Source organism: Quercus suber, unplaced genomic scaffold, assembly GCF_002906115.3.
Source record: "Quercus suber isolate HL8 unplaced genomic scaffold, Cork oak 2.0 scaffold_87, whole genome shotgun sequence".
In the NCBI taxonomy this organism is placed as follows: Eukaryota; Viridiplantae; Streptophyta; class Magnoliopsida; order Fagales; family Fagaceae; genus Quercus; species Quercus suber.
Window position 1 is genome coordinate 155,954 of NW_027069552.1, and position 14,469 is coordinate 170,422.

Below are 14,469 nucleotides of genomic sequence, written 5' to 3' on the forward strand. Positions count from 1 at the left end.
TAGGATTAAAGAATTTTCCTTCCCAAGAGTTAGTTCACATCCAAGCCCCCATAGGAGCCAAATTTCTGAAACAGCGAAGTGCCTAAAAGAAGGTTGTTGACCCCAGTGTTGGTCCATCCAAGACACCATGAGTACGGTCTACTACTGGAGATGTTCCGGATGAGGACATGTATGGGGATCCCACAGCTGCTGTTGCCGAGGATGGTGATGATAAGGTAGATGTTGACACTGCTGATGCAGCGCATACAAGTCCTCTTCCTCCCTCTCTTCATGCTATGATGGAGACCATTATGATGACTTAGGCAGCCCATGGGCAGCTTCTACATGGTTTTCTTGCTGAGGTTGTAGCTCTCCAAGCGGACATAGCTAACTATAGACATCCTGTTCCACCTTCTCCACCATCTGACTCTTGATGATTGCCATTGCCCATTGTACCCAAGAAGGGGACGAATTTTTTGTAGTTGTTGTAGCATATTTGGAGAATTGTATGACAGTTCTATGAACTGGCTTTCAGCCAGTTGTATATTTTGTTATTTGAGTGGCAGTTTGACGAACATGGTATCCGTGGAAAATAATTTGATATATTAATATGATGGTTAGTTTCATGCCCATTGTTACTATTATTAGTATTATTGAAATGGTTCTAACTGTAAGAATTGTTCAATTTATTATGTGATTCTATATAATATCAAGTAGATCCAAGTCAGTGTGTAAATAAGATTTATATCATAATTCTATACGACACTCACGTGTTATTAGATTATAGTAATTATTAATACAAATTGAAGGTTTGTGAAAGCACAATTGGTTTACAAGGTTTGTTGTTGACGATGAACCACCTAGGAGATTTTCCTTGGAGCAATGGCTCAAGCTATATCTTCACTTTAGGTAACTGTTTTTATTGGAGGTTTTGCTTTTTAGTCATGTATTTCCCACTAATTGGATTTTTTTTCGCTTTTAAATCAGCAATTATATTATTCTAAATTTAGTTCCTGCCTGGACTGTACCTCATGCATCATATTTTCATTACAAAATTTATTGATGAAACCTTGCAATGCAGACTCGTCCAAAACGATAAAAGCGACACTGGGCACGACCTCATGCACTCCCACATTAGGTCTAACGGTTTTTTTTAATCACCCATCACCTGTATTGATTTTGCATTACAGCAATGAAGTATGCACATGTTAATCTTATAGAATGTTAATCTTCATCATGTTGTTCAACTACTCCATGCATCGTATGGGTTAGCGACTAGTAATAGTCATAATAACTACAATAGCAATAATAACTACAACAGGCGCCAAGTCATTCAAACAAAAAACAAAAAAACAAAAAAAACAAAACTATCCCACGTTTATAGAGTAGTAAATTAGTGAGAGTTATGATAAGGGTATTTTGGGCAATGTATTAGTGAGAGTTACAGTTGCATTGTTACTGGATTGTCCCTTAGTTTTGTCTCTACTTAAGCATAGCGGTGTGGGGGCACTTTTGAAATAAAATGTGAGGAATCCAAACAGGAGAAGCCCCTAACATAATAGTATAGATAACAGTGAGCTGAAGATAATAAACACCGTGAAGTTTAATGCTTTTGTGAAGGACCAAACACAATTAAACAGATACAACAGTGAGCTCAAGCCACCAACATGAAAGTTCTGAGAGCAAAGTGGTGCTTTCAACCTATAAATGTTTATGGGATGCGATTGTTTGAGAGCTCCATTTCAGGGTTCAAGATGGTTTTACCATGTGCAATCTCTTCTAACCAATAATCACGGATTATGGGAAGAGCGTTTTGACTGGCATCCTTGAAAATGACCAACAATAATAAACATCCTAATGTTTAATGTTTTGTGAAGGACCAAGTACAATTAAACAGATATAACAGTGAGCTCAAGCCACCAACATCAAAGGTATAACAGATATGCTATTCAATTCCAGTTGGGCTTCACTTCAAACCGGTAACTCTTTGACCACAATGTTTGATCGAACAGTCGAGTAAGTAGGTATTCCAAATCTACAGGGTGACATTAATTGGCTATGATTACAAAAGAAATTTCAGTGTTTCAAGCTGTAAGGCTGCGTAATTTGTAAGAGTGATGGTTTTGAGAGCAAAGTGATGCTTTTAACCTTTAAATGTTTAATGACCAAAGATAATGAACACCATGATGTTTAGACACCATGAAGTTTAAAGTGACTTGAAAATAACCAAAGATAATAACACACTCTAATCTTCAGAATCTGTTTTGTGAAGGATTTAAACAATTAATAAATTAATATAGCGAAATTGCAATGTAAAAGACAAAACACAATTAATATGGCGAAGTTTCAAGATGGCCAAGTTCAAACTCTGAATGCACGTCACCAGGCCGCTGCTGTAGCACCAACTGTAGTCATATCAAACTCCTTCAATCGTAGCACATGCGCCAACAGACGCAACTGTTTAGCCAAGTCATGTTCGCAATTCTGCACTAGAAGTATCAATAGCTCGACATTGTTTCACACCTACACTCACATGAATATACAATTGTGAAATTGGATGCATAGATGTCCCATTTACATCTAATGTTGCAACTACTGCCCACCTTTGATGCGACATTGGGAATATGTAAAATCCTGTTTAGATTGCAGTGTTTTTCCAGCATGTATTGACATGACAAGCCCTAATAACTGAAATTTTAATGCAACTGACCATGAAATGAGGTTATAAATGCACCAGTGATAGAATGTTAACTTTCTATCCCGCTAACTTCGTAGATTGATTAAGCTATGAGTCGCAACGCCTCAACATCAAAGTGTACAAACAAGTTTGGATCTACTTCAACAAATGCATCATCACAAGTTCTAACAACAACTACATACATACACAGATGACTATGGAGGGATATGGGTTGGAAAGGAGAGAGATTTCGTTAATATGCCAATATAAACGTACGAGAGTCTTGAAAGCGTTAGACACATCATGGTCGGAAAACCTACAAAACTAAGTACAGATACCACTGCAATAAAATTCACTGTAGCAAAACTAGCAGAACCACTATGGTCAACCTTATACGAGAAGAGGTGTAAGTTAGAGGTGTATTGTCGATGGCACGGGTTACGAGTTCCTAAGTCACGCTCAGCCAAGTTACCTAGAGATGAACCTACCAACATACTTGCTCATCTTGAACAAGAGAACAATTAAATACAAAGACGACTAGACCGTTTTCATGCAATCTAGAAAGCTAGGAAGCATCTAAAGGGGAAGGCGCAACAGCAAGCCATCAAGTCTATTAATAAAATTACTGCGTTAGATGATGAAACAGATATTTCAAACTTCTTAGATTTAAGCAATGATGATTTCTAAAAATTTCTACCTACGAACATTAGATGTTGTTGTTAATGTCTACACATTATGTGCAATACATAATGTTGTTGTTAATGTCTAACAAATAATGATTATGTACATTTAACTTTTGCAACTCTAAAGATTAACTGTTCATTAGTTTTGGCTAAGTTTATGTGAAATCAGTTTCTCATTTCTTCCCTATTATTCTTTGCTGCTACATTCAAGTAATATGCTTTGGTTGGACAATATCATTTGCTTTGTAATGTAGGAAAAACCGTAGAAAGTGAAATGCCTCCAAATTATATTTATTGCACATTACTTTTAGGAAAATTTAATAGATTCAATACATACAAACTCATCCAAACCACATAGACCAACCGCACATATGATTCAATAATACGAATAATTCATTTAAATGAGTTGTTTGAGTCACGGTATCATATACACGTATTCGTGTATTTTAGATACATTACATAAAGACTCGTCCAAACTAGACTAACCACTCACTTACTGAAAATCCATATGGCTCACACAACACACTGTCACAACAATATTTGGTTTGCTTAGAAATAGGGTAAAGGCCTAAAAGCCTGATCAGCCTCTAAAATGTTTCATTCAAGTTATTAGTTTGTTGTAACATTGCTTCAAAGCTCTCTAATATTGCAATTGTGATAATCGGAAGCCATTGATGTAAAACTTGGAAGCATAGTTTTCTTCATGTAATTTTACATTGATGTTGAGAAAATATAACTATACTTTGTACCTGCAAAGACTCCCTGAAAAGTTTGTAAGAGAATATGGGAATAAAACTCTCTAGTGTTGCTACACTCGTTGCACGTAATACTAGCATTTAGCAAGTGAGGTTGGAGAAGGCTAACAAAGCTCTGCACTATTCAACAAAGTCATGTTCGCAGTTCTGCATGGGCTGCTCAACAGCTCGGCACTGTTAAACCTTGTTCAGTCATATCATCCATGCTCATGTGAATAAATAGTGATGGGGAGATAAACACCTTGGGGAGCTTCATTGAATAATTAATATAACATATAGAGACACACTTTAACCCAAAAGGCCTAAACCCCAATAGGTATGTGCTCAATTATGTTATATTAACCACTTATTCTTCTCATCTTTATTCAATGTGGGACTTCACTCACACGTGTAACCCAACAATCTCCCCCTCACGTGTGAGTCTCTGCCACTCTGTGGGATTTCAAGACTTCTCTGTGGGGCATGAATAAGTCCTACTTGCTCCCCCTTGCCTAATGGGCTTTTCACTTTATCAGCGCATCATCCATGGGTCTCTCGTACGCCATCCATGGGAACCACGTGTCAACCCCGCACACACATCCATGGAAACCCCGCACGTCCATGTTCATGGGAACCTCGCATCACATCATTATTTAGCACCATTAGCAATATTCATTTGTTGGGCCTTTTTTTTTTTTCTTCTCTAAGATCTTTGTGTGTGGGCCGTTTAGGCTTTCTCTATCCCTGTTGGGCAGGGACCATGGACACCTCACCACATTTGCCACACACAACCTGGCTCTAATACCACTTGTCGGAGAGATAAACACTTTAGGGAGCTTCCTTGAATAATTAATATAACATATAGAGACACACTTTAACCCAAAAGGCCTAAGCCCCAATGGGTATGTGCTCAATTATGTTATATTAACCACTCATTCTTCTTATCTTTATTCAATGTGGGACTTCACTCACATGTGTAACCCAACAAATAGATACGCAACATTTTGCAATGCACTATTTTCAAGGATGGAGAGGATCCCTCAAAAGTGTAAGCAAAATTTTGGGGGTGAGCTGTCCATCATTGCTTCACTTGATTGATGCAGTTTTGTATGTGATGCTCAATAGCTCGGCACTATTGAACCCTGACCACAAGTACCCATCCCCACTCACATGAATACACAGATGTGCAACCCTTTGCAATGCACCATTTTCGAGGAGGCAGAGCATCCCTGAATTGGTTATGCATCAATTTTGGGGGTGAGCTGTCCACTGTTGCTACACTGATGTTCGCAGTGCTACATGTGTTGCTCAACAGCTTCACACTGTTGAACCCTATCCAGTCATATCACCTACACGCACGCCAATGTACAGATATGCCTTCTTTTGCAATGCACCATTTTCAAGGATGCAGAGCATGGCTGAAAATTTTATGATACAGTTAACGCAGCTCAGCACTGTCTCATCAAGTCACGTCAGATAAAGCACAGGAATGCTGAATAGTCTTCAACAAGACATACCGAACCGGTCAGAGAAAAGTCTTAAAACCACATCCATCAGATATAAATCATACTAGTGATCAAAGTCCCTAATTAAATATAAGCATAAACATCACTAGTTTAAAATTTAAACATGTTATCCTAGTCCAAACTCTGGTGGTCAACCATGTGAAATATTGAGACACTAAGCACAACAGGCTTCCTCTCGATCGCCTCGAAGACACAGACATCTCCTTCTTCTAAATTATTGTGCTTTCGAAAATGCAACCCATCCTTTCCCGAATCTCATTGCCGAATATGTTTTGATGGAGGCTAATAGCACAAGACATTGAAGTGTGACATCATGATCACATTATGTATAAAGGCTCACCATATTATGCGGCCGTGAGATACTCATGAAAGAAGAATTTTTAGGCTTGAACTTTTCGGCTGCTTGGATTGCTTTCTCTCTTCCTCTGGACATGCTAGATAATTTTTTCAAAACAAACTTTTCTCTTACTTCATGTTTTGTGGGTCTGTACATTGAGGTTTGCTTATGATGAGTTTGTATCATCTTCATCTAAGTATATTATTTCTACCTAATGATCTTCTAATTTACAATTCTTCCTAGGTGGATATTAAATCTTAGTGACAGTCTTATCAAATATAAGAACATGGGAGCTTGAATTTCCTTCATATCTGAAGACTAAAATATAACCATAACAGATAGAATGGTATTCAACGAAATCCTGCCAACCATTACAAAACCAAATGTTGTTATCGGCTTTCTTCAATCCTACTTGCCAAATACCACCATAGGGAGCAATGAGTGTAGCTACGGTGGATAGCTCAGCACTGTTGAACCCTGACCAAAAGTACTCATCCACACTTACGTGAATACACAGAGCATCCCTGAAAATTTTATGCTCAACAGCTTTGCACTGTTGAACTCTGCCAATCATATCACCTACATGCACGTCAATACACCTTTTGCAATGCACGCTCAATAGCTTTTACAATGCACTGTTTTCAAGGATGCATAGCATCCCTGAAAAGTTTATGATACATTTAACACAGCTTAGCACTGTCTCGTTAAGTCATGTCAGATGAAGCACACCAATACTGAGTAGTATTAACATGAATAAATACACAACCTCTTTTGTAGTACACATCACCAGCCCGCTACTATAGCACAAGTTATAGCCATATTAAACAGCTACCTTAGCGAATCACATGCACTAACAGACGCCACTGTACAACCAAGTCATGTTCGCAGTTTTGCATGTGCTCCTCAACACCTTGCCACTGAACAATACACTATTGAGTCATATCATCTTTATTCACGTGAATACTTGCCCTTACATATAGTCACATCCATGTGAATACTTGCCCTTGCAAAACCCCTATATGAAGTCCCATTTACATCTACCCTTACAAAACATCTACACATACTGAAGTCCCATTTACATCTACCCTTGCAAAAGTCCCATTTACATCTACCCTTACAAAACATCTACACATACTGATCTAAAGTCACATTTTCTAATATTGATGCGCAATTGGATGCTACCTCATTTTCTAGATAACTATAGAAGGGAAAGAGATTCTGACGAGAGGAAATACTATGCAGGATTGCGGCGGAAGTGGGACTTTCGCGTGAATGAGTCCAATGCTCTACACGATGATCTCCTGCGACTCAGAGCGCCTCTTGTTGACCGTAGCTCACTCGTATTGTCACAGCGAAACATGCACTAATATGAGCGTGCAATTACTAAAATAAAAAAAGAAAACAATCTTATGATACTTCGTAGATCCAGGTATGACATGCTACAACTAGCAGAGGAGCTAGCCGCCGCAACGAACAAGCAACTCACTCTGGTGGAACGTAACAATGTCCTCAACTATGAGGACTACCTGTTAGAATGAATGCCTATGTCTATGTGTGTGTGTGTTATGTCTAGTGTTAAGTTAATAATATTAGTGTAAGTTATTTTAAGTTTTCTGTCTTATGTCGTAGGTGCTTATTGAAAATCAACATGTGTGGGAATATTTAATTTTTATGCGTTATGTGAGAATAATCTAGATTACGAATAACATGCATGCTCCTCACAATCAATAATAAGGTTTACATAGTACAAATGCAACAACAGTGACACACATACATATAAAATATAGTTAAGCAAAATAGTTCTCCAACAAAATCTAATAACACCACGACACGATTACTTTTTATCTGACATCTCCACGTCTGACTGATAAATGAGATCGACAAGAAGTGATTGCATGAACTGTGCATGCTCGTACCACCCTTTCTCCACTGACTCTCGAATCTCGACTTGGGTTTAATATCGATTAAGACGTATCTTCATTCGATTATTTTCTTCTCTTTTGCGGTTCACTGCTTTACGAAGTTCGTCAATCGTGTCTCTAGGCATCTGCGATGCGAGTCACCGAGGCACTAGCACTTTAAAACCAACCAGCTCATCATAAAACATTTGTTGTTCACGAAATAACCAAGCCCACTCTTGTCTCATGGTATTGTGAACATAAGCACTATTTCGTAGATTCAGATTGATTGGATAGCTGAACTCATCTTCCAATACCCAACAACGACCCATAGCAGTGAACACATCATGAGGCCTATAGATTTGTGGGTTGTCAAAACCAGACATTGATGTTGAATACAATAACACCAAATGATCAAGTTAACAGTGTGCATCAATGGTTGGTAAATAATGTAATGCTATATAAGATGGTACACTACAAAAACATTCATAAATTTGTGTACTATTACATGCTAAAAATGAAATACTAGCACTAACACTAACATTTGGCCATGTGCAAACACATTGTTGTTAATGTCTACCCATTGTGTTCAATACAAAATGTTGTTGTAAATGTTTGACCAATGTGATTATGTGCAATACAAAATGTTGCTATAGTAAATATTTCATTCTCTTGTGACCAATGTTTACTACAACAAACAACCAAAGTCACACCAATGTACTTACTTTACACTCATTCAACCAAAAAATAAAAATTAAGTACAGTATCAAATAAAAATACCATTGCCCTAAAATTCTAGTGTGAGTTTTTTACCTAAGATGATACAAACTTCAGTTGAGTCCGAAAGCAGCTGTTGATCTGAGTAGAGTGGAATTCAATTCAGCGAAAAGCCAAACACACTAAATGGGAGGAGGTGTGGAGAAATTATACGAGAATAACTCGATTTTATGGAGTTCGAGTATACTTTATAACTCAATATTACAGTAATCAAGTTATGTTAAAAACTATATATCCATATGCCTGACACAAAGACAGTTTGAAGACAGGTTTAATAAGATCATAACTCGATATCTGAATAGTCGGTTACATAACGATTAGTGTAAAATTGAGTTATTTAGGGATTTGAAAAAGAAAATGCCACGCTGGACGTCCAGCGTGGCACAAAGTTGAACCTAACTCGATTATTCTATAATCGAGTAATTCATATAACTCGACTCTCATATTATCAAGTTACAAAATAGGGGCAATTCCCTATTTAGTTTGGGAAAGGGGGCAAAAGGATGTTTAATTTTCCGAAAAAGGGCAAAAGCCCATTTTGTCCAATCTTTTCACGTACCCTGCTTTCACTGCTCATTCTTTTTGCATGCCCCACTGCAACTCTTAACCCACCAAAAGTAGGGTTGAGGTACTAACTTAATCCTCCAAAAGTTTAGCTACAAGTTTATGAAATGGAGAGGGAAAGAGAGGATAGTGCAACCAAATATTTTCATGTTCTGTGTTCTTATATGAGAAAATTCATTTTTAGGATACTTTCCATGGGTACCATCCCCAATCACATTGCCTTCATCATGGATGGAAACCGGAGATATGCTAAGAAGCACAATCTATGGGCCGATGATGCTGCCGGCCACAAGGCTGGCTTTTTAGCTCTAGCGTCTATGCTCAAGTACTGCTATGAACTAGGAATCAAGTGTGCATCGATCTATGCCTTAAGCATTGATAATTTCAAACGACGGCCTAATGAAGTTCAATATGTGATGGATCTGATGCTTGAGAAAATCCAGGGGTTACTTAAGGAAGAAAGTATTGTGCAAAAGTATGGTGCCAGAGTGTATTTTAGAGGTAACATGACACTTCTGACTGAGCCCATCAGGGTTGCTGCTGAAAAGGCAATGGTGGCCACTGCTAACAATACTGGGATGATGCTCTTCATCTGTGTAGCCTATACTTCCACTGATGAGATCGTGCATGCCATTCAAGAATCTTGCAATAATAAATGGGTTGGGATTCAAGAAGCGAATGGGAGTAAAGCTCGGAATCAGGCAATTCGGGATGTAGAATATCAAATAGAGGAGAAAGCCATTATAAAACTAAGAGATATAGAGAAGCATATGTACATGGATGTAGCACCTGATCCTGACATCTTGATTCGAACTTCTGGCGAACATCGCCTGAGCAATTTCCAACTCTGGCAAACTACATATTGCCTATTGTATTCTCCTGCTGTGCTCTGGCCTGAGATTGGTCTCAGGCACTTGGTGAGAGCAGTTTTAGACTTCCCACAGCACCGCTCTTATTTGGAGAAGAAAAAGGAGCAAGCTTAGCAAACAGCAACACAGTATCCTAAACCATGAGACGGTTGTTCATAGGTTTCCAGGATCTTATTTAATATTAAACCAAAAAGTACATTTTTTACTCATGTCATGCAGATATCTTTAACTTTATTGTTTGTGGTCACCCACAATTGTGTATGTGCAATATTACGCAGGAAAAGTCTTGTGCTTAAGTATTGAATATCACAAAGCAAAACAAGCAATAACAAAAAACATAAGAAGATAAATCCTTGTTACTCCAATTGAAAAGTGAACCATGGCATGATTTCTTTCACATTGCTTGCCCAATTCATGATAGGCAGGAAATAACAACATGCTCTGCAGAATTAATTCAAAGCATTGCTAATTAACTAGACCAGAATAAGAATAGCCCAATAAATCATTGCAAAAATAACCGCATTTACAGCTCTTTGAATTCTATTCAAACCAGCTCACTGGCCATCTAAAGAAGCAACCAGCCAAAACGCATCTCCCTGTTTTGAAGAATTTCTTAGACCAACATGAATATGGTTCAACTGTTCTAAGCGAACTTAGGTAGATGTGATGACACATGGATCCACAATAGTTGTACAACAAGTAATATGATCTCCGACCCCAAAATACACTTCCAACGGCAAAACAGGACACATCGAAATGTGCTTCAATCAAGAAAATTGCAGGATTATCATCACAATCAGCACCATTTTGAAGATCCTAGGCTGCCTCATTCTCAGTCTCAGCAATTTTTCTCTCTGCCAAGGCATCCTTGGCCTTCAATTTTTCTGGTACAAAATCTATACAGACACAAGGGAAATACACCAGAAAGGAAGGTAAATAATAGCAGAAACTGCAGAAAAGTTTAGAGATCTCACTTTCAAATCTTTTACAGAGAGGTAGCATAGAAGTACCTGAAAGAAAGTCAAAACTCCTCGTTTTACAAACAACTGATGCTGAAACAAGAAGAAGCATTTTAATACATACTTCAATTTCTAAATATCTAACACAATTTATGGCAATTGAATTATTAAATAAATGTTTGTCTGCTAATGTACAGACTAATGGTTGCCATCAATTGAAAGCAATAAGCAACAACAAAAATGCCTTAGTCCCAATATTTTGCTATTGGCTATGTATCCTCCAAAGACTAATTGGAGTATTCCTCATAGTTCTGATTTCCAGTTTTCTAATAAACTAAAAGGAGAAAATGTCGAATGAATAGTTCTTGCCGCCATCAATATCACATTTCAAATGAAAATTTCTAACAAGGCAGCTGGTAACTTCAAATACAAAATTCAAGCTACTTGTTATGATTCTCATGTCTCACATGAATTTAGTGTAAGCTTAACTATGTGTTTATAAGCTCTTTGGCACCCTTCTCTTGCAAGCCGGTTTTCAAGGATGAGCTTTACCCATGGGTTCCTAACATTTGGTATCAGAGTCAATCACTACGTCAAGTAATCGGACGTAGCTCATTGAGTATGGGATCAAATGAGTTGTGGCTTTGTGGTTGGATCTTTTTTTTTTTTTTTGCGCACCGCGGGGGGGTTGACCTAGAGGCTAGATTAAAATAACTATTGAGTAAAGCCGCCAAAAAGAGAAAGGACAACCATCGGGTCAGTGTCGCTAGAATGTGCCATCTTGGACGTTGGCTGTGGAGCGTGAAGCGTGGTAGTATGTTATGATCCTAATGTCCTAAATGTATTAAGTGTAATCTTAATCATGTGTTTATAAGCTCCTGGGATCCCTCCCCTTGCAAGCCGGTTTTCAAGGAAGGGTAAGTTCTGCATGTGGATTCCTAACACTACCACAACATTTACTTGGTAAAAGATAATTCAAAAACCACTGAGGCCCCAAGTTTCTTAGTTAGAAAAATAAATATATGACATTATGGGTACCTCGGCAATGGTATTGTACTTCCCTTAATAAATCACAAACCTAGACCACTAGAAAGTATAACAAATGTATAACCACAATCACAAAAAATTAGAGAATCCCATTTTAAACACTTCATTGATTTAAAAATAATCATAACGATCATAAACCCCAACTCTCCCTAAATTCTTTACCAACATAAAGCTTCAACTTATGACCAAAAATGTTTATAACACACTAATGCAGAGCAAATAGCCACATATGAAAGCCAAAACGATATAAACAATCAAAGCTCATCCAAATGTTCAACATTACAAATTATAACTTAATAACATTTGGCAAATAGCCTTGTAGATCAATTGACACCTCCTGAATTTTTGTATCGAAACTTCCAAGGTTTAAATCCCCCCCCCCCCCCCCCCCCCCCCCCCCCCCCTGGGGGGGGGGGGGCGACCTAGAGGCTAGATTAAAATAACTATTAGGTGAGTAAAGCCGCCAAAAAGAGAAAGGACAACCATCGGGTCGATGTCACTAGAATGTGCCGTCTTGGACGTTGGCTGTGGAGTGTGAAGCGTGGTGGTATGTTATGATCCTAATGTCCTACATGGATTAAGTGTAATCTTAATCATGTGTTTATAAGCTCCAGAGATCCCTCCCCTTGCAAGCCGGTTTTCAAGGAAGGGTAAGTTCTGCATGTGGATTCCTAACACTACCACAACATTTACTTGGTAAAAGATAATTCAAAAACCACTGAGGCCCCAAGTTTCTTAGTTAGAAAAATAAATATATGACATTATGGGTAGCTCAGCAATGGTATTGTACTTCCCTTAATAAATCACAAACCTAGACCACTAGAAAGTATAACAAATGTATAACCACATTCACAAAAAATTAGAGAATCCCATTTTAAACGCTTCATTGATTTAAAAATAATCATAACGATCATAAACCCCAACTCTCCCTAAATTCTTTACCAACATAAAGCTTCAACTTATGACCAAAAATGTTTATAACACACTAATGCAGAGCAAATAGCCACATATGAAAGCCAAAACGATATAAACAATCAAAGTTCATCCAAATGTTCCACATTACAAATTATAACTTAATAACATTTGGCAAATAACCTTGTAGATCAATTGACACCTCCTGAATTTTTGTATCGAAACTTCCAAGGTTTAAATCCCCCTCCTCCGACCATCAAATTAAAAAAAATAATAATAATAATAACAACATTTGAAAGGAAAAGATAGTAAGGGACTTTACATACATAGATGCTTGTAAGCAAGCGACTTTTTATGGTCCTGAACACAACACGCGTGTGCATCTTTTGTAAATTCCTCAAGGAACTTCTCCTGCAACCATTGAAGTAAGTAATTCATAAATACACCAATACATGAACCACCCAATATAACCCACATTTTATTTTCTTCAGCCATGTGCAGATAAACGAAAGCTAAGCTGGAAAAAAAAAAATTGATACCGTAGCTTTATTGACGAGAAAAAGGGCTTCATGGGTAATGCGCAAATCGGAGTCTTGGCTCCGAAGAATCGTCTTGATACGATTCATAGGAAACCTATGCGTCTTCGCTTCCTCTTTGTCAACGACGTCGTTTACGTCTTCCTCCTGTCGTTTCTGCTTTTTTTGTTTGTGTTTCTTTGATTTGGTGTCGGCGTCGGCGGTTCTTTTATTCGCACCAGAACTTTTGTCGGGTTTTTGTTTTTCATCTTGTCCGGATTCAATGCTTGAAGATGGGATTATTATCACGTCCGAGGAGGAGTCGCTGACTGTGCCGTTGCTAACCTTCTTGTTGTTGTTGTTGTTGTTCTTTTCTGGGTTTCCTTTCGTGGTGCTAGTAGTTTTGTTTTTCTTCTTGGGTGTGTTTTTGGGTTTGGTTTCTTTGCTCTTTTGCTCTTCTGTTGTGGATTTTTTGGAGGAAGCCATTGCTTTTTGAGTTTCTGGCTTTCTAGGTTCGAAGCTACTAGGAGTGTTTGCTTCTCAGATTTGGGGGTGGGACTTTGGAGAGGAAAAGTACGAAGGGACAAAAATTCATGGGCTGTGGTCATTCAACCCAAATAAACTAGATGCTTTTTTGAAAATAGTTTTTCCGGCCTTTGTTGGTACTACAGGCCCATAAGCTGGGAGGGGCCAGGGGGTATATAGAACGGCAGAAGAAATACAATAAGCCTAAGAGTAACAATTGTGTTTGGTCGGACGGAAAATATCTTACCCTAAAATATTTTTAGGTGAAAGTATTTTCTGAAAAAAAATGATTTTTAAGTATTTAGTTGCGTTCAAGAAAAAGCTTTAAAAAATACTTTTTAGTGTTTGGTTACACGTGAAAATGCTATGGAAAATATATATTTTACTACTTGCTCACATTTTCTCATCTCCCTAAGCACATATGTAATAAAAAATGAAAATTTTAGATAAAATTTTTTGATCCTCCC

At 37.9% G+C, this 14,469-nt stretch overlaps 2 protein-coding genes across 2 annotated transcripts; one reads left to right on the forward strand and one right to left on the reverse strand.

The window, feature by feature from the left end:
• The first annotated feature begins 9,282 nt into the window (after nucleotides 1-9,282).
• LOC112031088 (dehydrodolichyl diphosphate synthase CPT3) lies at nucleotides 9,283-10,158 on the forward strand. Its single transcript, XM_024063767.1, has one exon. The coding sequence runs from the start codon at nucleotides 9,283-9,285 to the stop codon at nucleotides 10,156-10,158; it is 876 nt and encodes a 291-aa protein (XP_023919535.1).
• Nucleotides 10,159-10,370: 212 nt separating this feature from the next.
• Nucleotides 10,371-14,115, reverse strand: LOC112031090 (DNA polymerase II subunit B3-1). The gene is made up of 4 exons (XM_024063768.2): nucleotides 13,502-14,115; nucleotides 13,289-13,373; nucleotides 11,055-11,096; nucleotides 10,371-10,940 (listed from the first exon to the last, which is right to left on the reverse strand). The coding sequence occupies exons 1-4, from the start codon at nucleotides 13,961-13,963 to the stop codon at nucleotides 10,861-10,863; spliced, it is 669 nt and encodes a 222-aa protein (XP_023919536.1). The 5' UTR covers nucleotides 13,964-14,115; the 3' UTR covers nucleotides 10,371-10,860.
• Nucleotides 14,116-14,469: the final 354 nt, after the last annotated feature.

Coding starts and splice junctions, on each gene's coding strand:
- LOC112031088 (XM_024063767.1), top strand. CDS start 9,283: ATGGAGAGGGAAAGAGAGGATAGTGCAACCAAATATTTTCATGTTCTG.
- LOC112031090 (XM_024063768.2), bottom strand. CDS start 13,963: ATGGCTTCCTCCAAAAAATCCACAACAGAAGAGCAAAAGAGCAAAGAA. Junction 13,374..13,501: donor TTCTCGTCAATAAAGCTACG/GTATCAATTTTT, acceptor CAATGGTTGCAG/GAGAAGTTCCTTGAGGAATT. Junction 10,941..11,054: donor GAGTTTTGACTTTCTTTCAG/GTACTTCTATGC, acceptor GTGTCTGTATAG/ATTTTGTACCAGAAAAATTG.